The sequence below is a fragment of the Xiphophorus maculatus genome, chromosome 10, assembly GCF_002775205.1.
Source record: "Xiphophorus maculatus strain JP 163 A chromosome 10, X_maculatus-5.0-male, whole genome shotgun sequence".
Taxonomy (NCBI): domain Eukaryota; kingdom Metazoa; phylum Chordata; class Actinopteri; order Cyprinodontiformes; family Poeciliidae; genus Xiphophorus; species Xiphophorus maculatus.
Genome location: NC_036452.1, coordinates 4,715,867 through 4,741,871, shown reverse-complemented (window position 1 = coordinate 4,741,871; position 26,005 = coordinate 4,715,867). Strand labels below are relative to the sequence as shown.

At 37.7% G+C, this 26,005-nt stretch overlaps 1 protein-coding gene across 1 annotated transcript in view; it reads left to right on the top strand.

Moving 5' to 3' along the window:
• Nucleotides 1–1,833: 1,833 nt before the first annotated feature.
• LOC102224526 (tumor necrosis factor receptor superfamily member 16-like) overlaps nucleotides 1,834–26,005 on the top strand; it is a 45,176-nt gene continuing 21,004 nt past the window's right edge. Inside the window, exons 1-3 of the mRNA XM_023341477.1 lie at nucleotides 1,834–2,233; nucleotides 11,223–11,364; nucleotides 19,479–19,838. Of these exons, the coding sequence (XP_023197245.1) occupies nucleotides 2,180–2,233; nucleotides 11,223–11,364; nucleotides 19,479–19,838 (556 nt within the window). The 5' untranslated portion in view covers nucleotides 1,834–2,179. The remainder of the gene's footprint in view (nucleotides 2,234–11,222; nucleotides 11,365–19,478; nucleotides 19,839–26,005) is intronic.

The window sequence follows — 26,005 nt, the reverse complement described above, 5'->3', positions numbered from 1 at the left end:
AGAAAAAATCTGCAATAAACTCCGAATTATTAGCGCCAAAAAGTGTGTGAATATGCTGATTTTGATTGAAGGTCCACAATAATTTTCAGGAAAGTAGAGGGACTGATTGATATAATCTGGCAGTAAACAGATAAAAAGTGCATTTATTTGATTGATAACATGATATTTAAACGCACTTAGTGTTTAGTCTAGAATCTAAAGGGCCACATAAACAGCTATGGTGGGCCAGATTTGGCCCACGGGCCTTGAGTTTGACGCTCTGGAGAGGTTCATCATGGGGAAGATGAGAGAGACCAGAACCAACAGTACAGCTGCTGTTATAGCAACCAGGTTGCTTTAGAACCGCAGCTTTGCCACAGGCTGATTGCTTCCTTTGAAGGACTGGAAACATTATACATTCAGCTGAAACCAGATATTTACACACACTGGTTTAAAAGAGCCCTATCTGACATTAAATCAGACGTAACTTTTCCCCTTTCATTCACATTATTTGAGTTAACTGGAGACACGCAGATGGATTTATTTCAACAGTTTCCTTCTGAGACATTATAGAAGTATCAAATAACAAAAGATGACAGGCAGGGAACTGTGTACCTTTACACGTCTGGTTCATACTTGGGGACAATTTCCAGGTACCTGAAGATGTCACATTCATCTGTTCAAGCATAAACAGCCTGGGAACGTCCAGCGGAGATAGGAATGTGTTTTCATGTGCAACATGAGCACCACAGACCAAAGGAAAAACTTTATTAAGATATTGGCTGAAACTGATTAAAACAGGGTCATTGTCCAGTGAAACATGGCTGACACCAACATGGGCTGAAGGGCCAATCAGGAAAGAAGAAGCTATTAGTAAAAAAAACAACACAGTAGGGATCAATAACAATTGAGCTTTGCACTTTTAGTAATCAATTTAAAATCCTTAAATTTATCTATACCAAAACTGTTAAAATCTGATTTTATTGCATTGTCTTTCTCAATAAACAAATGTTACTGTAGGAGCCATATATACATTTTTGGAACCTAATACAAAATGTTATTTGTGTTTGTGTATTTCCTCTGTTGTTTGAAAAAGATAAGCGTCTTAATTGTATTGTCTTTGAGCTTATGACATGGTGCCTTTTGATTGGTTAGTGGCTAATTAGTTCATCCAAGACGAAAGTACTTGCTCTTTGTAGAAGTCTGGCACCTGGAGAGTAACACAGTCTTTTGACCGTCACTTTCTATTTGTTTTGAATCTGTTTGTTATTTTTATGTTCTTTTAAGTTAAGTAAAGACTGAAAGATGACCGTCGGATTCAAGACCTCTTTTTTCTAGAAGAAACGTGTCGCGTATGAAAGAGCTTTAAGGGGCTAGACTAGTGAGAGCTTGCCGCACTTACAGTTACAATTCTACATCTGTGGTCTGTGTTATAAGTGAAGCATTTATGGCAGGTCCTTGAAGGTCTGGGGACTGTTGGCAGCTGTTTGGTTCTCTTATGCCTTGGGCCGGCTGAGTCTCAAAGCAAATATGTGGACAGACTTGACTCTGTTCACCAGTTCTGACACAAGGAATGGCTCAAAATCAAGGCAAATAATTGTGAGGCTCTTATGGAGCCAAAAACAAACTAAAGTATTTATTTAAGGATTAAGGATTTATTGATGAAAACAAGCTCCTGAAAAGTTACTTGTAAGTTTTTGTTTTCTCTAAAAAAAAAAAAAAACCAAAATGCACTAACCAACAGGTGTAGCTAATCGGCCTTGTGCTACACAACAGCAGCGTCCTGGAGCGTAATTGGAGTGGTTAAAGATAGAACACGCTGTGTCCAGCTGTGTGTGCGCAGAGTGGGCGTGGAAACGGGCGCCACTGCTTCCCCGAGCGGAGCCGACGCGCTTCAGCCAAACCCGGCGGAAGAAAAGCGCACACAACCAGAACAACCCCCGATGGGTCATCCTCACCGTCATCTGGACCCTCAAACTGGATTGTAGCTACGTGCAGGGGGCGCTTTAAAAACTGAGCTACTTTTGTTGTTTTTTTTCTAAGCGACTTGTCATTTGGAGAGTTTCTCTCCTCCTCCTCTCTCTGACAACAAACCAAGAAAGAATCGCGCAGCGATGACAGCCGTGATTCCTTCACCAATAAGTTGCTGAGACTTCACCCTCCGTCGATCTTGCATCTGATTGCTGACGCTTCTAGAAATATGCAAAGAAGATACAGGATGAAGTTGGTTTTAATAGCAGCCTTACTTGGACTGGTGAGTGACACTTTTTGTGCAAATTTTGTGCGTCAAACATGTTAAACCTTTATTTGTTTTGATAAAAGTTTTTATATATGTTTATAAGACAGTTTTCCCCCCTTTTATTGATCTAAGATTACCAAAATCACTGCATTTCCTTAAAATCCCTCAGTTTAGCGATAAAGTCTCACAAATCGTTGCTTTTGTTCTGGCTTTCTCCGCCTTGCACCTGTCTTGTTTCTGGCGCTGGACAGTGCAGTAGCAGGACGGATCCATGCAGCAGAGCAGTCATTCAGGTTGACACTTTATAGCTCCGACTGCTGCATGGAGCTGTGGCTCTCCACCGGTCTCAGTTACATGTGCGCCCGCAGAGGGGAGGACAAAACCGGGGACTCTGTGCAGCAACCAGACTTTTACAGAAAGCAGACCTGATTTATTCACTTTTTGCCACTCCAAAAATGGTCTGCTATACAAGGAGCTTTTCTGTTTGTCCAGAGTCACATGACCTCATATCAAAACTTACACAAGAGTCAAAACAGGAGCAAGAGGCTCTCCAAACATGAGGGGAATTCAAGAGGAAGCCCAGCTTGATAGTTATATAATACCTGTGATTTACCCCGAGGTTAAAGGAGGGGATAACTTTTTCAGTTTCTGAAAGCAATGGTCGGTGGGTTCCATGAGTTTGTCAGGGTCCTGATTTAGGAGCCCGCTACATCACCTGCACATGACAGCTGCTCCCACTGATGGCTATGCAACCCCTGCTGGCTCAGCACATGCAATATTGATAGGTGCTGGACCACTCTTCCTCCTCGTCCTCATCCTCCTCAATCTTCCTCTCCTCCCTTCGTCTGCAACTCTCAATCTTATCCTCGTTCTGCTTCTTCCTTCCTCTGTTTAAGAAGTGATGATTCAGCATTGTTCGTTTGACATATAGGACTTCTGCTTGGTTTTAAATTCAACTCAACATCATAGAACATTTATTTTACAAGGAATATGTGTTTTTTTTAAAAATTAAGCAGGCACAAAAAGTAAGAAAATTTGCATTCACTCTTCTTTTTTTAGAAAAAGTAATTAAATGTTTTTATTTATTGCGATCTGTAAGTATTACAGCGTTAGCCTGAAGGCTATTTTTCACCAGATGGTAAAAACCAAAGGAATAAAAATAAAACTTTGTCATTACATAAACAATATAACAATTACAAAATATACGAGCTAAAATGTACATAAAAAACAAACATGTGACAAGATGACAGCAGAAGATGTTGACAACTCTGATTATTAATTTGCTGTGTTCTTAATTGTATCTTAAATTTGTTTAGGATACAGTTAAAAAAAGGCTAATTAGTTGATTTCTTCAACATTGTTTCTTGTATTGTTGAAAAACTTGTTGATTTTCTCTTACATTGTGCTGAAAAAAGAAAAAGGAACTCAAACTAAAAAATGAGTTAATTTGTTACATGCAATCAAATTTAGTGTGTCAAGCTTAATTTATTTACATTTGTTTAACATGACAACTTATGTTATATAACATATACATTAATCCAATATGTTAATGTTGGATTAAGTTAATCCAACATATTTACTTGGATTAATTTAATTTGATTACTTGTAACTCAGTTGTTTTCTCTTTTTTTCAGTGTTAAGAAAATTAATTCATAAAAAACTTATAAAACAATTTATCAGTGTCCAGGAACATTTAGTGGAGGCAGTATGATGCTGTGGGGTGGCAACTCACTCACTGAAAAACGCCCCAGCAGAGCATTTTTGTCACACATTGCCTCCAGAATTTGGAAGTGAAAAGTAGATAAATGTCCATTTTTAATCAACTTGTGCTTGAAGAATGGGTCGGCGTCCCACAGCAGTGTTTGACTAAGCTGGCGCCCACGATGAATCGGTACCAAGCTGCTGTACTGCTGTCTGCTAAATTTCAAATGTATCATTTTGCTTAAAATGTCAGTCATCCAATCTAATAAACACGGATGCAGCCTAAATACTCGACTCTACATTTTCTTACAAATGTTGCAAAATGAACAGATTTTGTAACAATATAATACTCATTGCCCAGCAGCATCGCAAGTTTCTACATGCTTTGTGTTAGTCATATAATCTATCATATTAAAAAAAACAACAGCATTTCTCCTGAGCAGCATTTTGTTGAAAAGACAACATAAATATCTACAACAAATTTAAGTTGCACGATATTTAAAAAAATCCCAACATTGCAACTGTGGAACATGTGTCAGCTAAAGGAAACTTTCAAGGCTAACAGATGCAGTTTTTATCTGGGTGTAAAATTCAAAATACATTTGAAGTCAATTCAGTTCATTTTGATATACTTTGATGTTAGAGCTGAATTCAGATTTAGGTAAAATTAGATCTTAAATATAATACAATCGAAGTCAGTTTGCCATGTGGCGTCAGTTATTGGTAAAGAAAAAAAACGGAGCCAGTCGTGCAGCAGGTCCTCATCCTAAGCAAGCATGTGGCGACAGTGGAGAGGAACAACCCACTTTAAACAGAAATAATTCCACTCATGATTTTGAGCAATTTTCTTGTTATTGCTGTTACTAGCGAAATCAAAGATGTTCGTAGGTTCGTAGTGCTTGGAGGTTGCATGTCTAATTCCTGTCAGTGACATAATGCATACACAGTCTGGGCTCAGGTTCTTGTAAAAACAACAGTTTTCTGCTCTGCAGAAGAAAGGGTCAACAGTAATATTTGTCCTTTTTTGCATTTCCTCATGCCAAGTCTCTGTATAACATCATTAGACTTGGTATAACAGCTGTTATTAGCACATTTAGTACACTTAAAACTGTTTTATGGGCTGTAAGTGTTTTCAGTAATAACTTTTTTCTGCAGAAATGTAGTTCAGTTGGAGAATTCAGCCTCCAGTTTGTTCAACCCATTGAGTCATTTCACAGTTTTTAAAGGAACCTGGACATTTGATTATCTGTAGTCAAAAGCTAAAATACCTGGATGTGCTAATCAAACTTCACTTGCATTATTCAAAAGAAAATTATTTAAACATTTTTTCTAGCTTAGAAAATACAAAATGAGGCTTTTATAGGCAGAGGTGGGCAGTGTCCAAACAGTGTCCAAACAGTGTCCAAATAGTGCTAATTTGAAATAGAGGTAATATTTCAAAAATATTTTTACTCAAGTAAAAGCAAAAGTATCCATCCAAGAAATTACTAAAGTAAGAGTAAAAAGTATTTGGTAAGAAACTCTACTCAAGTACTGAGTATCTAAAATGTAAAAATTACATCATCAGACAGACAAAATGTAAAGTTAAGTGGACATTTTTGGTATTTTATCAATTAAAATTACAATTATTTATTTAAGTAACAAAATAACAAAATCAGGCAAAAAAAAAAATCAAATCAGTTTCTTTTAATATTAAATTTATGAAACTTTAGCAAAAACTTTAGTGTGTGTCTAAATTTTAGCTTTGTTTTTCACTCTGGGTAGAGAATCCAGAAATTTTACTCAAGTAAAAGTAGAGATACTTAATAATAAAATAACTCAAGTAAAAAGTAAAGCATAGTAAAAATACTCCTAAAAGTGTTTTTTTCCCCCCAAAAAGTTACATTTTGAAGGCCTTCAAAGCCTCTTAAATTGAGGTTTGACATATTGGTCTACAACAAGTCCTGAGGTTAACCCTGAGCGGAGCAGTCAGGTCCATTAGAGCAATAAAGCCGTGTTGAGATCTGATAGAGCGTTTATTTCAGCCTTCGCATTTATCACCAGTGTACAATTTGTTCCATCTTCAGGGACTTCACATTAAAACCAGCTTATGGAAGCATGAAAGTCGAGCTTCAACTTGCCGAAAAGGCTTGTTAAAAATAATTTTTTTCTTCCATTTCACACGCCATGTGCTCAAATGCCAACCTAAAATAATCTCTTTGCACCATTCATCAGATTTTAGCCAGCTGATGCGTTTTAATCTCGTCTTGGAGCCGGTGTTTTGTTGCACCGACACCTGGAGCTAAAAACGAGTCGAAGAGAGAGAGAGTGTGTGAGAGAGAGAGAGAAAAATAAATAAGCAGATGCCAAACACTGGAATCACTCCAGGTGTCATTTTAAAACGGGTTTGTTCAGATCACGGGAGGTATGAGTGGAGGCGTGTCTGTCGAAGGGCATGTGCGTTAAATTAGGGGGGCAGAAAAGGGGAAGCACGCAGCAGGTGGGCTTGATTTACATTTTAATGGCTGCTTTTGTGGAGTGTAATAGTGAGGCACAGCATGTCTTGCGGTTTTGAACAAAGTGAGGAACAATTTGTGGGAGACAAGAAGCATCTCTGAGGTTCTAAATGCTGTATAAAAAATTACTATGTTCAGGTTTTCCCCCACTGCAGATTTAACCTGAGGGAACATAAACCAACCTAACCCTAAGGGATCAAATAATTGCACCCTAAGCCTAATAACTGAGTTTGCAAAAATGATTTGTAATAAAAGGTAGAGATCAGAAAGATGTTCTGCTCCACAAGCAGCTTAGCCGACCAACTCCATCGTTTTTGACTGTTCAATATATTATTTTCTGTTGTTTAATTAATTTATTTTTTGCATTTGTGATGTCGCCTTATTTGTTCTTCTTGTTTTTTATGATTAACTGATGCGCTATTCAAGTAACTTTGGTTGGCTAAGCACTGTACCAGTTTTGCATTTTTATCACTTTTGCTGGTCCTTATTTTTTTCTACTTTTGCCTTTTTTCCACTTCTGTTCTTCCTCTGTGATTCTAGTTCTGTTTTTTCTTGTTTCTAGCTATTTTCTGTTGTTCTAGATTATCATGTGTCTTTAGTCCAGTGTGTCTCAATTCCAGTCCTCAGGCCCCCCTGCTCTGCATGTTTTAGATGTGCCTCTATTCCAGAACAGCTGATTCAAATGATTGCATGACCATCAAGTGCTGCAGAAACCTGTTGATCACCCATAGATTCAATCCAGGTGTGTAGCAGAAGGGAAACACCTAAAACATGCAGGGCAGGGGGGCCTGAGGACCGGAATTGAGAAACACTGCTTTAGTCTAAGTCAGGGGTCCCCAAACTCGGTCCTGGAGGGCCTGCATCCTGCACGTTTTAGTTCTCTCCCTGGTGGTACCAACAACCTTTTCAGCATGTCAATGTTCTTCTTAGGCCTTCTAACGAGCCATCATTGGATCCAGGTGCGTTAAACCAGGGAGAGAACTAAAACATGCAGGATGCCGGCCCTCCACGACCGAGTTTGGGGACCCCTGGTCTAAGTTACTCTTAAGTGTTGATATTGCTTCTTGTTCCCCTGTGCCACTTTCTCTCCTGCATCTGGAATCAATCAGCTCATCAGTCCAGGCCTTTTGTTGAGCTCCCTAAGCCTCTCATTCTCAGCCACTACTTGCTGGATCCTCATGTCTACAACCTTCACTTCCTCATGTTCCCCTTGCTGGATCTTTTTACATTTACTTTTGGTTTTTGTGTTTTTGCCTTGGCTCCCTTTGGTTTTTGTAAGTTTGTCTTTTCATATTCATATTAGAATTTTTATATTCACTGGCCGCTTCCGTCTCCTGCATTTGGGTTTTACTGCAAAACATTTCCAAACTCATGACAGCTCCAGGGTTTCTCCATTTGTGAATAATTTCTCTTGTTGTGATTTACTCTCAGATCTCTAGAAATGTAGCCTTTTCAGACATAGAGAGCAGTTTTCTGGATTCTTATGGTTCAGGGCATCGTGTGTCGATTGCTTCATGTTGTCAGGAAGGTTCTGTTTAAGTAATCTCTTAATTGCACAGGTCAGTAATACAAAAAGAAGACAGTTAATTCATATTGCTTAATTATATTTTCAACACAGACAATTGGGTTTGGCTTTCACAGATGATCAGACTCATAATTTACTGTCAAGACATAATGAAAATTATCATTTTTATAAAAGTTACACTGAAACGTTATTAAATAAAATTATTGGCTTTTCTGTGTTAACTCAATTAATTTTTTCTGACAAAAAAGTAAAAATACAAGAAAGCTTTTCAATGATAATTTTTATTTACTACATAATATGGCATGGTCATTGTGTAAAACAATTTCAAACTCAAGGCCCGGGGGCCAAATCTGGCCCACTGTAGCTTTTCATATGGCCCTCTGGACTCCAGATTATATCAATAAGTCTCTCCAGTTTTTCCACAAATCTTCAAAATTCACACAAAATCCAACATTTTTCAGATTTTGTTGACATTTATTTTCTCAAATATCGGTCAGAAACATTGGGTTTAATCGCCTGCTGCTCCAGCCTTGATGTCAAGTTATAGTCTGTGATGGACACAGCGAGTAACATACAGTACATTAGCGCAAATATCATAATTCCTTACATATATTTCTAAATTAGCACCACCATATCTTTGAGTTGGTGTTTCAAAAAAACCCCACAAAATTATCTTTTCATTAGTATTTCAACAGTTTAATGTGTTTTATCAATACATTCGGGCAAACTGGCTCTTTAAGATCATTCCGATTTTTGATATGGCCAAAAACTAAAATGAATTTTTTTAAGTTAATAGATCTCCATCAATTTCCACAAACTCAATGACAGATTCTTGACCAGAAGGAGAATGTCGGAGGGCGAATGTCCCAGGTGAACCATGTGAGGTCAGGTGTTTGAGTTTGAGTTTGCTCTCTTGCTCACGCGGCTCCAGAAACTCGTCAGCTGACTCAGACGAGTCTGAAGGAACGCTCGGTCCTCGCTCTCCCGTCAGCCGCATTCCTCACACACCTGAACCCTGACGATTTACACAGGGCGTACCTCCTTCGCTCAAAGCCTGCATGTGTGCGCACATCCCTTTAAACGGCGCTAAACTCTCTCATGATCGTAGGTGGGTGGAGAACCCAAAAACTGTACTCGCGTAGAAGCAGCACCGCTTCAAAGTATTTTTACTCAAGTCAAAGTAAAAGGTAGCCATCCAAGAAATGAAGTAAGGGTGAAAAAAAGTATTTGGTAAAACATCTACTCAAGTATGGAGTAACTGATCAAATTATCAGTCATTTAATATTTAAAAATTACATAATCAGACAAAATATAAAGTTAAATGGAAATTTTGATATTTTAGGGACAAAAAATGACTAACTCATGTAAGTAACAAAAAATAACGAAATCACGTAAGAGAAAACATTTCCAAATCTGTTTAAAAAACAAAAAAAAACAACTTATGTAACTTTAACAAAAACTGCAGGTGTGTGTCTGTCTGGTGAGGTCTTAGTTAAAACATGTTTGTTTTTCACTCAGTGGTTAGAAAATCCCAAGATTTTACTCAAGAGTAGCAATACGTCATAATAAAATTAAGTAAAAGTACCGCATAATACTCTTAAAAGTACAATAAATAGTTACTCAAGTAAATATAACTGAGTAAATGTAACCAGCGACAATCCAACTCAACTCTGTCCCAGTAGGAAACGAGCCGAATCACATGTTGCTTAAAAACAGTTTCTGCTCTGATTTATGGAGAGTTGGAGACGCTTTGGGAAGCTGATGCTGATAAATGCTGGCCTGAAGTGTAACTGTAGAGCAGGAGAGTCCAAAACGTGTCTCTTAACACAGCCAGTGTGCAAAATCCTTTTAAAGTTTCAGAGTGAATAACAATCCTATCTTCCAAAAGGAGAAAAAAACTAAACAAACTTTTTTTTAAAAGAAAAGTTTGGAAAACCTCCCTGCTGTAGAGTATGAGTGAATCTGATTTAGTTTGAAACTTATCACCGCTCTAATCAGGTTTCTCAAAATGATAAAGGCTGGATAAGAGATGAAAAACTAAGAGGTGGTGTGAGAAACATTTGGTGGTGTGATACCATTTTTTTTTTTTACAGATCACAGATTAATTTTTTTTACATAAATGTGGGAATTTCAAGATTGGAGCAAAGTGGCTTTGTGCACAAACACCTCAGGTTAGTCTCTGAAGAAAACACAGCGACTTCACTTTGCATGGATGTGTTGTGTTCATTGATAACCAGCTTCTCACTTACACGTGTAAATATTCAAACTCAGAGCCAGCCAGAGGGATGGTGGGTCATTAACCCTTTAAGAGCCGACACTTGCAATAACCTAAGGACTCAAACAGGTTAAATTCAAGTAGGAAAGCACTCAAAAAAATTTATCGGCAGGTAAAATATGCCTGCTAATACATTTTTATCACGATTTTGCTATAAAACATTGTTTGCCTTGAGGTTGTAACCTTTCCAACCGCAGTGTGGTTTTCTTTTCCTGATTGTCTCGACTTTGTTTAGAAGCCAGATGAAGATAAGCAGTCTTGTTTTTCACAAGATCATGGGAAACTGAGAAAGAAGCTGAAAGTTTTCCAGTTTATTTTTTGTTTGTTTCTTTTCCAAGCCCTTATCCGACTGCATAAGGACTGATATCTCTTCAGATCCTAAATTTATCAAAAGAAATTCCAAAAATAAGTTTGTTAGAGAGAAAGAAATGGAATGAAAAGAGAGGGAGAGAGAAAGAGCATTGTTTATTGTTTCTGCTTTCTCTTGCCAAGTATTTTTACTTTCATTTCTAGTGCAAATATCTTAGTAAATTTGGATTAAGACAAAACTAACTTACAAGTAACTTATCAGCAAGATACAGGAGCTTGTTTTAACTAAATAATTCCTTAAAATTTGCTGGAAAAGTCCTAATTTCACTGGTAGATATATTTACTTGTAACAAGACAATTTTTCAAGACAAATCTGACTGATATAATTTGGCAGTAAACAGAGAAAAACTGCATTGATTTGATTGATAACATAATATTTAAGCACACTTAGTGTTAAGAATCTAGAGGGCCACATACAAAGCTCTGACAGGCCAGATTTAGCCCTGAGTTTAACACATACGCCCTAAAATATTGGAAAAATATTTTAATTTGCACAATAATTGCACTTTCTTTTGATAAGCAACACAAACCTTTGCATTTTGCAAACAAATGCATCAACTTTTTAAAGTGATAAGCATTCGCGTGCACAGCTGAATGGAAGTAAGCGCTCATTTGCTCGACCTTTCTCTTGAATCGCAGGCCGGAGCTGTGGCCTCTCAGCTCAACTGTCCGTCGGGCCAGAACACGACCAGCGGAGAATGCTGCAGGCGGTGTCCACCCGGCGAGGGCGTCGTCACGCCCTGCGGCGCCAAACAAACAGAGTGTGCGGCGTGTCTTGACAGTGAGTACCAAAAAAGTATTTTTCTTCTCCCCCAAGTAGACTGGTTCTGTGTTTGATTATACTGCCTGCAGTAAAAGGAGAGAAACAGGGAAGATTGGGATAAGATGCACCAGTTTTCAACCTTAGATTGGTTGCCAACTTCTACAGCTGCATATTTATAGCCCTGATTTTGCTGGACTTATTCCAAATTATTCCAGATCTTATAACGATAATATTGTTGCTCTGAGACCATTTTCAAGTTCATGTAATGGTTAAGAACGCATTCTGAAAGATCAGTGAACTTTAAATTATAATAAACATTTGACACTGGAACTGGAAGACATTTGAAATTTACAAAATAAATAAAACAACAAACAAAAAGAATTATGACATCTCTGTAAGCACCAAACTGAAGACCAATTTTAGTAGAAAGAGAGTTAAATCATGCAAATGGAAATGATTGAGCTTGTTTTAATTTGTCATGTGATTAATTGATTTATTTATTGTGATAGACCTAATTGTGCATTCCTTCTAACAATCAGAATGAATTTTTCTGAAACTTAACTGTTTCAGAAAAAGTTGTTTAATGGCCCAACTTTCCTCAAAGCTGCCATTCAGACTTTATTTGGGCCCAAATCTAAAATGCAACACTTTGATCGTCAGTTTATGGCCTCGTGTTGTAGGTCAGACACAGCATGATATACAGTATATATTAATAAAACAAATTTATGGTCTAAGCACAATTTTTATGAGGTAAAATTCATGTCAAGACTGAAAAACATTTCTTAAGAAATTTATTTATTTCAGGATTTTTTCCATCGTTTCAAACCATCAGAACGAGTGTAAACATGATCAGTGTTTTGTTTTTTTTTTTTTTTAAATCATTTTTAACAAACAAGAAGTGGCTCAACTCCTAGTCTTCCCTAAAATGTAAAAGTTATCAAACATTAAAGAACAAAATGCTTATTACATGTCCTAACATGTGTCTTTTACTAGTTTTTGCCAATTTATTTCTAACTTCTGAGGTTGGATTTATTTTTAAGGACACATACTTACTTGCAAATATTCAAACCTTATTTTTCTATGAAAACTTTGTTTTCATAGAAAAAGAAATCGAACCACACAAATTCAGTTTTATCCTTATTATTATGCAATGTATTGTGAACACTTTAGGTTGTTGCTGCTTCCAAATGAAGACTAACAATTTTAACTTATAAGAAAAAGTCAAACCCAGTTTAATCTGTTTTGAGATTCTGGCTGCTGATGCTGACTGCAGCCGAGGTCGGAAATGACCGTCCCGATTATCAGCAGAGAGTTCAGAAGCCAATCATCTGCAGCAGATATGCATTAATACACTTTGGCATCGGCGGCGGCTCAAGCTGAAACCTCTGATGATAAACAACCACATCGATTTTAAAGCAGCAGACGGAGCGTTTAGAAAATCTTCGTCTACTTTAGCAAGGAGATGTTATTCAGGAGGGAAGTGGATTGCCTGATGTCGCACGCTAAAGAACATATACATGTCATGAAGTGAAACTAAAGTAAAAGAATCACACAGACATAAATAAAACTACAATTATTCCTCACAGTCATCTTTTATAAAGTGCTGTCGAAACATTTTTTTTACAATGTGAAACACAAAATCTTACCAAGTGTTTTTGATCTAGTTTCTACTGCAAATAGTTTCTATTTCAAACCAAATGATGGTTAAAATTTTATCCAAACTGCAGGATCTCCTGAAGAGATCTATGCTTTTAGATCTGATGGCAGATCTAAAAACATAGATCATTTGATACTGTTGACAACCCAACAAAAACACATTTTACCAAGTATTTTAGTTTTTTGTGTAAATATCTTAGTACACTTGAAATAAGACAAAACTAGCTTATAAGTAACTTTTCAGCAAAATATAGTGTCGTGATCTGTGTTTTTCTGTTTATTTCTGAGTTTTCTGTCTCCCCTTGATCATTCCCAGGTGTGTTTCGTTTCTGTGATTACTCTCTGTGTATTTAATGCCACCTGTGTGTCTGCGTCCTTGTCGGGTCCTAGTCGTTTGTGCGTGCTGTCTCTGTCTTGATGTCCATTCGTATAGCTAGTGCTACCTGTGTTGAGCCCTGGTCTCCGCTCTGCAGTGCTGCCTGGTTTTGGACTTTGTGTTGGCTTTTTTGTCATTAAATCACCATTATTGATCTAACCTGGTTCCATCGCGTCTGCCTCACCACTCATCCACACCGCACCTCATGACATATAGTAGCTTGTTTAAAGTAAATACATACTTAAAGTTCCTGAAAAAGTGCTAGTTTAATTGGCAGATTTTTTCACTTATAGCAAGGAAAAAATGTCTTTGAGTGAAATAATCTACCAGTGGTATAAATACTTTAGTTAAAATCAATTATAAGGAATTATTGACTTAAAACAAGCTCTTATGTCTTGCCGAAAAGTTACTTCTAAGTTAGTTTTGTTTTACGTCAAGAGTACTAGATCAACTGGACCCAAAAATCCTGGTAGGATTTTATGTTTTTGCAGTGTAGTCAGGAGGAGTTTACCTCTAAACTCCTCATTGGACTAATTTGGAACAATAAATTAGTCACAATAAACCTGAAAATACTTCATATAATATGTGAAAAAGGATCAAGTGGGATTGTTATCTTTGAGGAAAGTCCATTACAGGCTTCAGTTTCTTCTGAGCTCTTATATCTTGCTAAAAAGTTACGTTTAAGTTAGTTTTTGTCTTATTTTAGGTGCATTAAGATATTTGCACTAGAAACTAGACCAAAAATACATAGTCATATTTTGTGTCATTGCAGTGTAAGTCCTAAACTCTCAGCAATATCTATGCTTTCACAACAATTAGTGCGACAAAAAGCATAAATTCTCATTTGCAAGCTTCTTTTTTCATTCAAATGAAAGAATCCGAGCACAGTAGAGTGTTTTTCAGCACAGCTGCCCTCATCCTGGCCTTTGCCATGTAGGGAGAGAAGCTCTGGATGACTGATGCACACGAGGACAGTAGCGTAAGCAGGATAAAAGAGTGGGATCCGCTCCAGATGCAGCTGAACGGATCTCCAGGGGGAGATATTTAAAGCATCGGATACGTTATTGAACAATAATTAAAGCGGCATGCATTGTAAATTCAAACTGGACAAGCACAACCGGTAGCTGAAGAAGTCTGAGTATTTTTAAAGGTTGCCTCTTTGAGGTGAATTTATGCTTGAGAGTAACCATTACATGAGGTCAAAGGTTACTGTGTCCTCTGCGGAGGACGGGGTTGGGCCTCTGCCAGCGTTCCCAGAGATTTTCCACGTATGAATTCCCCAACTCTCCCTCATCCTGCCCAGGAAGTAGATGTCAACCTCATTGGGTCAGTGAAACATTGTAAACCATAAGCGAAGGATTCAAATGAAGGTCATGAGAGAAGTCACAGAGATGGAAAATTTATTATAGTGTCTGCAGAATGCCTTTGGATGGATTGATACCGCACCTCAAATCAAGAGTCAAACCCCCAATTTTCTCCTTGTGCAGTTTGGGATTAACGTGACCTACTTCCTCTGAGACATTCTCGGATGTTTTGTCTTTCCGTTGTACAACATGGACGTTTTTAGAGGTGATAAATACCAGTCGTACACTCCTTGTTCTGCTCAGACATGAGCAGACGCACCATGACAAGCCATGTGCATTCAATCATGGACATGGAGAAATACAGATAGCTCTCTGTCCGATTTTATCACACAGCCACAAATTAAGATGGAGTGATATGATGTTTAGCACAAGCATGTAAACTATTTATTTCACCCTGGTTGAAAGGCGTTAAACTCTGACCTTTCAGCTGCAGAGCATTTTTAAGTACCTGCTTGTGAAACAATGACTGAGCTGTTAAAAAGCAACGTTTTCATGTCTGCAAATGTTAAAACGATTAGCTGTTCTTCCTGTAAATACTAGCTTAATTGGGAAACAGTTGTAAAGATTAGGCTAATCTGTCAGAGAAGATATTTAGGTTGCCAATATAAATGACTTGTAAACAAGTAAACAGTGAGAAAAAAATAAAGGTTTATGTGTTTTATATTGTTAGCTTGATCTACAGGTTATGAACATCCAGAGGGAAAAAAAAAACTAAACTCTGATGGTTTGTGAAAAGCTTTACTGCTCTGTAGAGTGGAGGAAACTTTGTACATTTATTTTGGGATGGTAGGACATGATATGCATTTTTTTTTTCTTGCAAACTGGTGTGAATGCAATAAGCTTCCGTGCTGCTTTCATGCAAAACTGTCAATCCTAAAATGCATCTCCTACTTCTCCAGCAATGACCACTGAATGCTTTCTCTCTTCTTGTTTGACTCCCTCGCCTCCTTCCTCGTTGTGCATGGCTGCAAACAACTGCCTCTTCTTGGATAATTTGCCTATTTGTAGATTTTCTTTGTAGAGCGCATCTAAAATTTTAAAAAGAAAAGGCAGCGATAGGTCAGCTCAATGCTACTTGATACGCTATAAACCAGCCAATATAGTTGGCTGCAAGAGAAAGATGAGAGACTATGAATGAAGTAGTGCCAATTCGGTTTCCACTGCTTATATTAATGCATATTTAGTCTTATTTGGTGCTTGAACTATTAAATAGACAGTTTAAAGCATTTTTGGTGGGAGTAACAACTAAATGCAGATTTTAGCTACTACCTGGGGTCCTGTCTTGTTCGTCACAGTTTTTTCTGCAATTCCTCTAACTTTGGATACCAACAAATCCTGCCTTATGAAAATATCTTCTTTCCTTGGGTGACAAATTCTTTTGTCTTTCCCATTTTAAAGAGTGGCCTAAAGAAAGAGGCCATTGGGAAGTAAAAGAAACAGTGCTTTAGCTGTCTTTATCATAAAGTTTGGTTCAAATAACGGTGGCATTTCTGATTTATTCAAAAACAGTAATTAATTAACAGCACGTCTTCCAACCTTCTAAATAAACAAACTGGTTAAAAAAAGTAATTTCCTACTGTAGAATTTGTTAAAAAAGGCTTTTTTTGTACATGTCAATCAATGAGCTGTTACTCAATGTCTATAATTTCCCATATGTTGGAAATCGCAGAATTTTCTGCCACAAGTTTCTAGCCAAAGTTTCCACATAGGCTTCATTTTGAACAAATAGTAACCAGACGTTTGGCTGAAAAGCAGCAAGGGATATCCAAGTGTAAAACGCCAGAGGAGTTCGGATGAATGTGCAGATAACTGGAGATAAAACAGAAAATTTTAGTCAAGAGTCGAGGCATCATGCACACACACACCGCGAGCCAAAGTGGGCGACGTTGGAGTCCTTATTTGGGTGTTAAAACAAACGGAAAGACAGCATGTTTGACCAGTGGCAGCAGAACGGAGATCTTGTCCTTCAGAAGGAGAATTCAGTCTCCTTCTCTCCCCCTTCTCCCATTTCTCTTTCTCTCCAAGCTGCAGCCACTGTTATTAATGTATTGACTTGCATTATTGATGCTTGGCATTATGATAATGGCTCCGAGAGCCCTCGTGGGGGACAGTCAGAGTAGTCTGAGTGTGTGCGTCTGTTTGAGTAGAGCAGATAATGGGGGGGGGGGGGATTGCAATACATGACTGGACACCAACAAGGCCTTGATGGTTTCTAGCTCTGAAAAAACACAATTAAGTAAAAATGCGAGGGACCCACATTTGACACCATCAATTAAAAACACAACGGACTGACATTGGTCTGCTTCTCAGATGTCTCTGATTTCTTTTGTCTCTCTGTCTTAGGGTCTACCTCTTCTCATCTCTGTTTTAATCTCTGTGGCATCAGAGCATTTGGCGATGTTGGTGGGCAAATATAATACAGGTTGAGAACTTGATCTGCAGCAAAACCTACCTCCCACAAGCTCCTCAATGCAATTTATTTCCTGTTTAGTTTAATGTTGTATGGAAAATAAACTGATAGAAACTTTAAAAACTTAATACGTTGTATGAGAAGCACTTTTCTGCATTACTAGATTAAAGGAGTAGTAAGGATGGTTTTCTTTTCTTAAGCAGGGAAGATGGTGGGAAAAAAAGACCGACAGAAAAGAGAGATATTATCTGTAAAATCGATTCTCCTGATTGGTTTTCACATCTTTTACTCCCCCATTTTACATCAAACAAGTTTATACAAGCAGGCAATCACAGTGAATTAGTGTCCACATTAATAATAATTAGTAGTTAATATTAAATAGACGACGTAGTGAAATGGCCAGCATTTCGAGAAGCCGTGACAAAACACAATTATATCAAACATGTTGAAGCTCTTTTTCAGTCTAGAGGAGGTTAATTTTTCTCAACTGTTTTGTGGGAGTGGATTTCAGTTTTTTTGTGTGTCTTACTTTGTTTCATGAATCATCCAATGACAGTGATAACTAGAACTTATTGATTAATTCTCAGAAAGTAAAAACTACCCGACCATATTCTATCTCTTAATGCAGTGTAATAGGATATGAAGTCTTCTTGTTTTGAGTTTTCTTGGATTCGGTTTACAATCCTTACCAGTAGGTGGCAGTGGTCAGTAATCCTCCATTAAGTTGTTTACCAACAAACAACAAGAAGTAGAAGAACTGATCAGCGTCCCTGAAACACAGGATCGCAACGCCTCACTAACATAAAAATTAGAAAAACTACTCTATCAGACTCGATGTCAGCAGCTGATTGAATCACTTTTAAGCTCCTTGGGAGGAAATTTTAGGCTAATACAGAAACTCTGAGAGAAAATCTTGAAGAGTACTACAGAGGCCCCTAGGGGACATGGAGGATGTTTTTTTCTTTTGCATTCCCTCACAATAATTTCCTGATCAGTTCATGCGGCATAACTAAATACTAAAAGTCTTTCTTACGGTGGCTCCAGTACTATTTTCTATAATATAAGGTTTCTGTATTGTTAATATCTCGTTTGTGAGAAATCTGAAGTATATGCTTACTGAGAGGGAACGCAAAAGAAAAATGTTCCCCTTCAGACCAATCCACAATCTCATTCCCTGGATTGAGGATTTCTCTGCCCCCTTAAGATAATATCAACTCTCTCTCTTGGATGTTAGACGGTAACATGTTGTTAACATGTTGGCCATCATTGACAGCTACCAGACAGGAAATGGTCATTAGAGGAGAGGTAGACATGCAGCAAAGGTCTCAAGGATCAGAATCTACAACACGGGTCGTCCCAGACACACCATCCAAACATGTAAAGTACCGTGTCCTTCAGTATTTCTATCAGTTATTGATCCTGTGCAAATAACATGTAAAACTCAATATTTATATTTGACATTGAAAAGTTAAACTACAAAACTTGATGCAAACACTGTATTAACAAATAAATAAATGATGAACAAATCTAATCAGTCTGTGTCTTGAAAACAGAGATTGCACAGTCATATTTGCCTTGCAATCTCTCTTTATAGTTTCATTTCTTCTGCTGTTTAGTCTTACACAAACACACTCACTGCTTTTACAAATGGGTCTGTTGCATAATTTAGTGCATTTCCCAGTTCTCTATCCAGCTGAAATACAATTCCATAAACCATGAAGTATTGATTGTAACCTTTGCAGATATGTCTGTCCGAGGATTTCTGGCAGGTGTTCAAAACATATTATTGACGTCATTATCATTAAAAAAGAAACAAAAACATTTACGTAAATATCAAAATATTGCTTCTCACTTTTAATATGAAAGAAATATTTTCCTGTTCAGGCGGAGAAATTTATACAGAAACAGTTTTGGGTTTATGAAATGAAAGCAAATGTGAGCTGGGGACTCAAAACTATCAGCAAGGTTTGAACTTGCATGAATTTTAGTACAACTGGAATCAAAATGGAAGTAACTAAATTTGATTCTGTCTGTATGATTGATTTATTTGATCACATTTTTCTGCATATAAACAGAATTGGTTTTGTCTTGTACGAAGACAAGGAATTGTATTCCCTCAAAATAAATTAGCAAATATACCCTAGTCTGTTTTATATACAGTCACAAATGTCAATTTAAAAATGCAAATATAATGAACTGCTTAAGCTGTCCAAAACCTTTTATTGAACTTTGGGCCTTTTCTTCTTAAATGTGTTCCCAAAACTGTTGTGTGTATGCAGACATAAAACCAAACAGGTGATTTTTCCTTCTGCCATTCCTCTTCCAGGTGAAACCTTCTCAGAAAGCTTCAGCCACACAGAGGAATGTCAGCTTTGTACAAAATGCACAGGCCTGCTCCGCATGAGCACGCCCTGCACCGACACCAACGACGCCATTTGCACATGCAACTATGGCTACTACCATAGCAAAATCACGGAGCGGTGTGAAGCCTGCACCAAATGTCCCGAAGGCCGGGGCATGCTGTACAGCTGCGAGTCGGACCACGACACGGTGTGTGAGTCGTGCGACGACGACACTTTCTCGGACCAGGATAATTTCAGGGACCCCTGCATCCCCTGCACAACTTGTGATGAGGGAGATGAGGTGCTGCAGGACTGCAGTCCTGTCAGCGACACCATTTGCCAATGTAAGTCAATTATATTCATTTTTTCTACAATAAATTATTTGAATATACTGTAAAATTGCCTAGGTTCACACTGCAGCCTGAAGTGACCCAAATCCGATTGCTTTTGTGAAATCAGATTTTTCCAAATATATGCGAACTGTATGTGATCCCCAGTGTGAACTGCAAACGATCCGTACACACAGTAAAGGGCACCATGACGTCACACATGGAGATTGTGCTCAGTTTTTTCCCAACCGCCATAAAGAAGTAAAGCTCAGTGTTTGCGAAAGTAAACCTGGGTGCTAACGGTGGAGCACATCTTGCGGTTTTGAAGTTGTTGTCCAACCGTAGACAGTATATTAACAACTTAATCCTCATTACAGTCCGCCATGGTTGTTGTTTTTCTTCTCACTTGCGAGTATCAGGGCGGAGAATAGTGACGCTTGTCGAGTATCGATAACGTTCAGGACCTGGCCGTTCAGATTCAGGTCACATTTGAAAAGATCAGACATCAGATATCCAAGTGGCCTGTGTCGCATTCGAAAAAAATCCAACAGTGTTGTTCAGACTGTCATGAAAAGATCAGATGCAGGTCTCACTAAGGCAAAAAAAAAAAAAAAAAAATCGGAATTGGGTCACTTCAGCTTGCAGTGTGAACAAAGGCTAAATGTTTTTGCACTTTTGATGATTGAGGTGAGTTGAACAAAACACAACTCTACCCACCGAAGAGCAACAATTTAAAAGAAAAAAATCATCAAGATTAATAATTCTACCAATGTGCTCTTCATTCACAGAAAATATGTGATTCAGGTATCGAAATGAATTGTCATTACAGAAACCTTTTCTGGGGATCAGAGTATAATATTTCAAGGTAAAAATATACACTGGAAAATGTCCAGTGTATATTTTCCAGGAATATTTTGGTTAGAGATTCATGGAGAAATAGAAAAATTATATTTTCCCCCAATACTATTATGCTGTGTTATCGGATTAAAAAACTCTAACGCTTTGGTTCCAAATCATTTACTTTGAGAGAACCAAACATTTTTACCAGTTCACATGCAAATATCTATTTGCCTTATTGCTGCACTCTCAGTTACCTTTTCTTATTCGTAATATAACACTTTTTTTCTTGAAGATGTAAGAGCCAATTTGGTATTTTATGCGTCGAAATCAAATTTCAGGATATATCCGTTTATGCAGATGATGAGATGAATTCCCTAACTTATTTTTCATGTCAATTTATTTCTGCTAAAGTTATGTAGCTGCACAAATCATTGGCTTAGATCATTAAAAATACCAAAGAGAGCCTGATCCAATGGACATCTATAAAAGCACGAAACAGCCAAGTTGGACAGTTCTGTTGAAATATTGCAGTGGATTTTATTTATTTATTTTATGTTAGCTTATAAACTAATACATATGGAGTTGTTCTGTCTGACCAGCAGGCACATTTATCAAACTTTTGTGCAGAGTGATTTAGTGGGTTCACTGGCCAGGGTCACGCTGAAGTCAATGGAATATAACTGAGTGCATATTTGCTGAGCGGACAGTTCAATGACTGGACAGATGATTCATCAGCCGCATTATCAGCTCATCTCAGTGCAACACTAAAGGCGCTGTTGGCCTAAATGCCATGCTCAAGCTAGTCTCGTTGTCTTCTTGGACACATCCCCTCTCAAGGAACAAGGACTATAGTCTTTTTTTTGTGTATATATATATATTTTGGATTTCTTCAGGGTCATATCTATAAACAGGGCTTCAAATTTTTCTTCTCTTTTTTAATATCATTGGACCCTGTGGGTATCATGCTCTAAATCACAAATTCCTAACGACCGCAGTCACTTCTCATTCCGATGATCTGATGCCTCGCAGATTAAATCAACGCTTTTGTGAACTGACAATAAGGAGTCTGTTGATTAGCCATGCAAGCGCTCTGAAAGATGTGATCACAGCCGCAAACACAGAGTTACTCTCAAGCTGAAGGCAGTCTATTGTTCGACTCTAATGAACTTGTGTGGCCGGTGAAGAGTTTTGGGGATGAACATAGATGCTGTCTTTAATTCAGGGTATGCTCAATAATTTTAACCATTTCTTAAAAGTCATAAAACTGTTTTTGTAAATCGTTGATTCAAAGCTTCTGTCTTGACTTTTCTACTTCCTAGAACTTAAGATCTTGGGTTTAGCTTATTTTACCCAATTAGGTGACATAAAGGTGATAGCCATTATTAAACCAAGCTGAGATGCTACTCAGAAATGTGAAATAATTTCCAGGGTTTTTATGCAATTTTGGAAAGTGTTTATTTTTATTTGACAGTTTTCCAGATTTGGAAAAATTTAGATTTTACGTATTTTTATTCTGCAATACAGTGAACCCTCGTTATATCGCTGTTCACTTTTCGCGGTCTCGCTGCTTCGCGGATTTGCATTGTGCATTGTGTTCTGCATTCTGATTGGCTAAACAGTCTCTCCGCTTCTTCTCTACCTGTGCGTCCACAACGTTGCGGTTTAATATGTACACGTACGTAAAGCAGCTTGCCAAATTTAACATAATCAATGGTGGCATGTCGGTTTATAAGAATCTTTTTGCCCAGCAGAAAAAAAGAGCGACAACAGCTACCGATAACTATGTTATTCTCTCGAAAAAACACACCTGCACCGCAAAAAAAAACCCCGTTACAGAGCGGAGTCAGGATGCAGCAGCTCAGTCAGAAGAGCAGTGAAATACACGTGAGTCACTATTTGTCCTACTGTACGTTGTTTTGTTTTCATTTTTTATTTTCTCCTGTTCTAATCCAATGACTCGGGTCACGGTGGGGCGGCGCTGATCTCCGCAATTCGGGCACTGGAATCCGCCTTCAGTTTGTATTAAAATTATTATTTTACAGTACAGTAGTTATTTGTAAAAAAAAGAGAGAAAAATGTTTATACAGTACTTTTTATTTGTTAAACAAATGTTTGGGCCTGTAAAAAGGTTTTGTTCTTTGGTTTCAAGGTATTATGGAGTATTTCATTGTATAATAATTGTAAAAAAAAAAAACTACTACTTAGCGGATTTTGCCTATCGCAGGTTCTTTTTGGAACGTAACCGCAAAAAACGAGGGTTCACTGTATTCTATACCCGCAATGTGTTTTTTTCATTTATTTAGTTTTTTGTTTTTTATATAATTTTATATTTAAATTCTCAATTATTTACATTTTCAACATTTTATCCATCAGAATTTTGGTTTTGTTGACAAGCTGCTCAATAAAGAATAAAGAAAACATAAATATTGAAGCTCTTAGGCTTTAGACGACTTGCAATTCAGGCTTTTAGCTGAATTGTACCATTGATGCTATTGGTACAACTTGTACCAAATGTACAAATAGAAGAGTTTAAAGTGACTCGTGTACTTACTTTAAAAGTTTGTAAGTACAAGAGTTAAAGATTTTGAAATGGAGACGAGAAAAACAGTGAAGTGGCACTAAGCCACACTCTGAACAGCTCATTTTAGCACCGTGTTGTTTCTTGTTTTGTGAAACCAACAAGAAAATTACTAATTTAGCAGTTCAGAATGAAAATTAAGTAATTTCAAAAAAACTAAATTTCTATGTCAAAAAGTATAAAATAAAGAGAAATGCTTTGGAACATAATTTTTAAGTAATTTATCTCGTGCATAACACATTTTATATAATTTTCATCATTTACATGTGATTAAACTATAAAATTTGAGTGAGCGCAATGGTAATCAATTGTTTGTTGTCTTCCTGGCTTTAAAAGGAGCTTGGGAAATAGACCGCAGATGGATTAGGTTATTTGACAAGCAAAAGTGGAAAAACACGTATTGATGTTTTCCACCAAGTGCCCTGCTACTGTTAGCAACAACGCTTTAGCAGCTTAATACAGGCTGTGGTCTCTGAGTGGGAAGCGCGTTTGGCTGAATGACGCACCCAAGATCAAGACATAAGAAGCCAGAACTCCAACGGTAATACATCCCTTCTGATAATAAACCAACCACAGATCATGATGAATGGGAATTAACTGTGATTGTAAGCATGATGACTTACAGCCCACTGCGTATGGGCTCTATGGTCATATCCTACTCCTCCCTCTAACCCAATCATGTGCCTTTTATTTCTAATGTTTTTAGGGAAGAACACGCGTTATCGGCGCTTACGAATCTGTGGCGCTGCCAGATGTCCATATCCATTAATGTTGTGGAGTCAGGCGAAGCAGGCCTGAAGGCTAAACACAGCCAGGAAGGTAACAGGGCAAGCTGTAACTTGAGATACTAGAGACATAGTTTAGCTGTAGGTGGAAAGAACAAATCATCAATTTAATCAGATTATCCTTTGAGAGAAAGCTAGATTTCCTGCTTCTCTGTTTTGATTATGCTTAAATTTAGCGTCAAGGGCAAATTTTCCCCTGTGATAATTTAAGATTTTTGCTATTTGGTGGGAAATGCACCCAATTTCCTCCAACTCCTCCGGTGGGATAGTTCATGTTTTGAGTCACACTCACAAAAAATCCTCATCTTACTCTATAATATTGAGCAGTCTTTTTCAGGCTAGGCCTCCAAAGTTGACACTTTGACAGCAAGATGGTTATCTTAAGAAGTGTGATATGGCTTCCACTCCTCTGTAGGCCACAGAGCAAGGTCAAAGGTTGAAGATCATGGGAGGCTTGTATTTTAAGAAGGATTATCAGACAGAGTGAGCTCCCACCAGAGCTGAACAACACGGTATATAATCCTTTCAGGGGTTAAAACATCAAATCAGCAACAGTGAAAATGAGGTGTAATTAGGTAATAATTAAAGTAAGAGCATAAATAAGTCGATATATTCACAACTACAACTCTGATCAATATTTATAAGATTATTAGTCAAAGCATGTAGCAAAAAAGTGATCTTAAATACAGCCAGTTAATTTTTAAAATATAAAATAATGTGTTTTTTCTACAGTATTAATCTTAGAGATTAAATGTTTTATATTTTCTCTGTAGCATTACAGGATCTATGTACTCCAGAGGAGTGGGTTCCAAACCTTCCAGCTTCTTATCCACAAAATAAAAATATGAAAGGGTCGTGACCCCGACTTTTGGTTGAACATTCAGGCATTTCTACTTTCCTTTGACTAAAAATAAAATATTATAGTTATTGTACTTTATATTGTGTTTCCCCTTTGCTATTCACAAGATGGTGGAGTAAAATAAAAATGGTCTTTTGTGTCAAAATATTGTGTATGTAGCCCACAGCTACACAGGCATATGTCCTTATTGTAATAAATAATGTTATTGTAATACTTTCTTTATTTGGCGGCTTGGTGCTCTGTCTGTAAGCTAAATGCTACCATACAGTGAAGCTAGCTAAAAATGAATAAGCTGACATTTAACCCTCATGCAGTTTTACCCCACCTGAACTTTTTATCCTGTGCGCAGTCCGCCGGCGTTTATTTTTGAAGCACCACATCGCTTCTCCATTGACAGACCATGACACCTGCTGCGCACTTCACCTGTGCCAAGCTATACTGGGAGAGTGAAACAGTTAAATCCATTCAAAACGTTTGTCAAAAAGAGTAGAAATTAAGCAAACATTATCGCTTCACCTTGTCCTCTGGAAGACTCGGACACACCACCTGAATCTGGGAATCATCCTCCTCCTCCCGTGGATCTGTCTTTATTATTTAGTGTAATTTATCAAAAATAGTAGGCTATACAGGCATAAGTGTGTACGCGTGTGTGGAGGCGTGCACCTGTGTGCTGCATTTGGACTCATCGGGCGTTGTGTGGATCAGATCTGCTGTTTCTGTGCCATCGCATCACGTTGCGACAGCGTTCATGTGGATTAGGTGCAATGATAGTTTTGTGGGTACCCTCCGATAATATCCTGCAGGCGCCAGTGGTTTGGGATAAGTTAAGTGTTGGCCTGATCTAAGAACGATCATACAGGTGGAACGGAGAGCTGATTTGAAGTAATGCACATTTATTCCACAGAGAGATTATTTCAAAATACATAATTAATAGGAGTGGGGAGTCATGCTAGCTCAGTGTTCCAAGGCCCTTTTATTGCCATGATTAAAGATGAATGAGTTGTGCTTGAGTTTGACGAAGTAGGTGTTGCTCGTTCTTATCAGGTTGAGGTTTTGGCTAAAATCAGAGATGTTCAATGGCAGTGTTCTGCCTTGGGATTTTACCCAGAACTGACAGCGC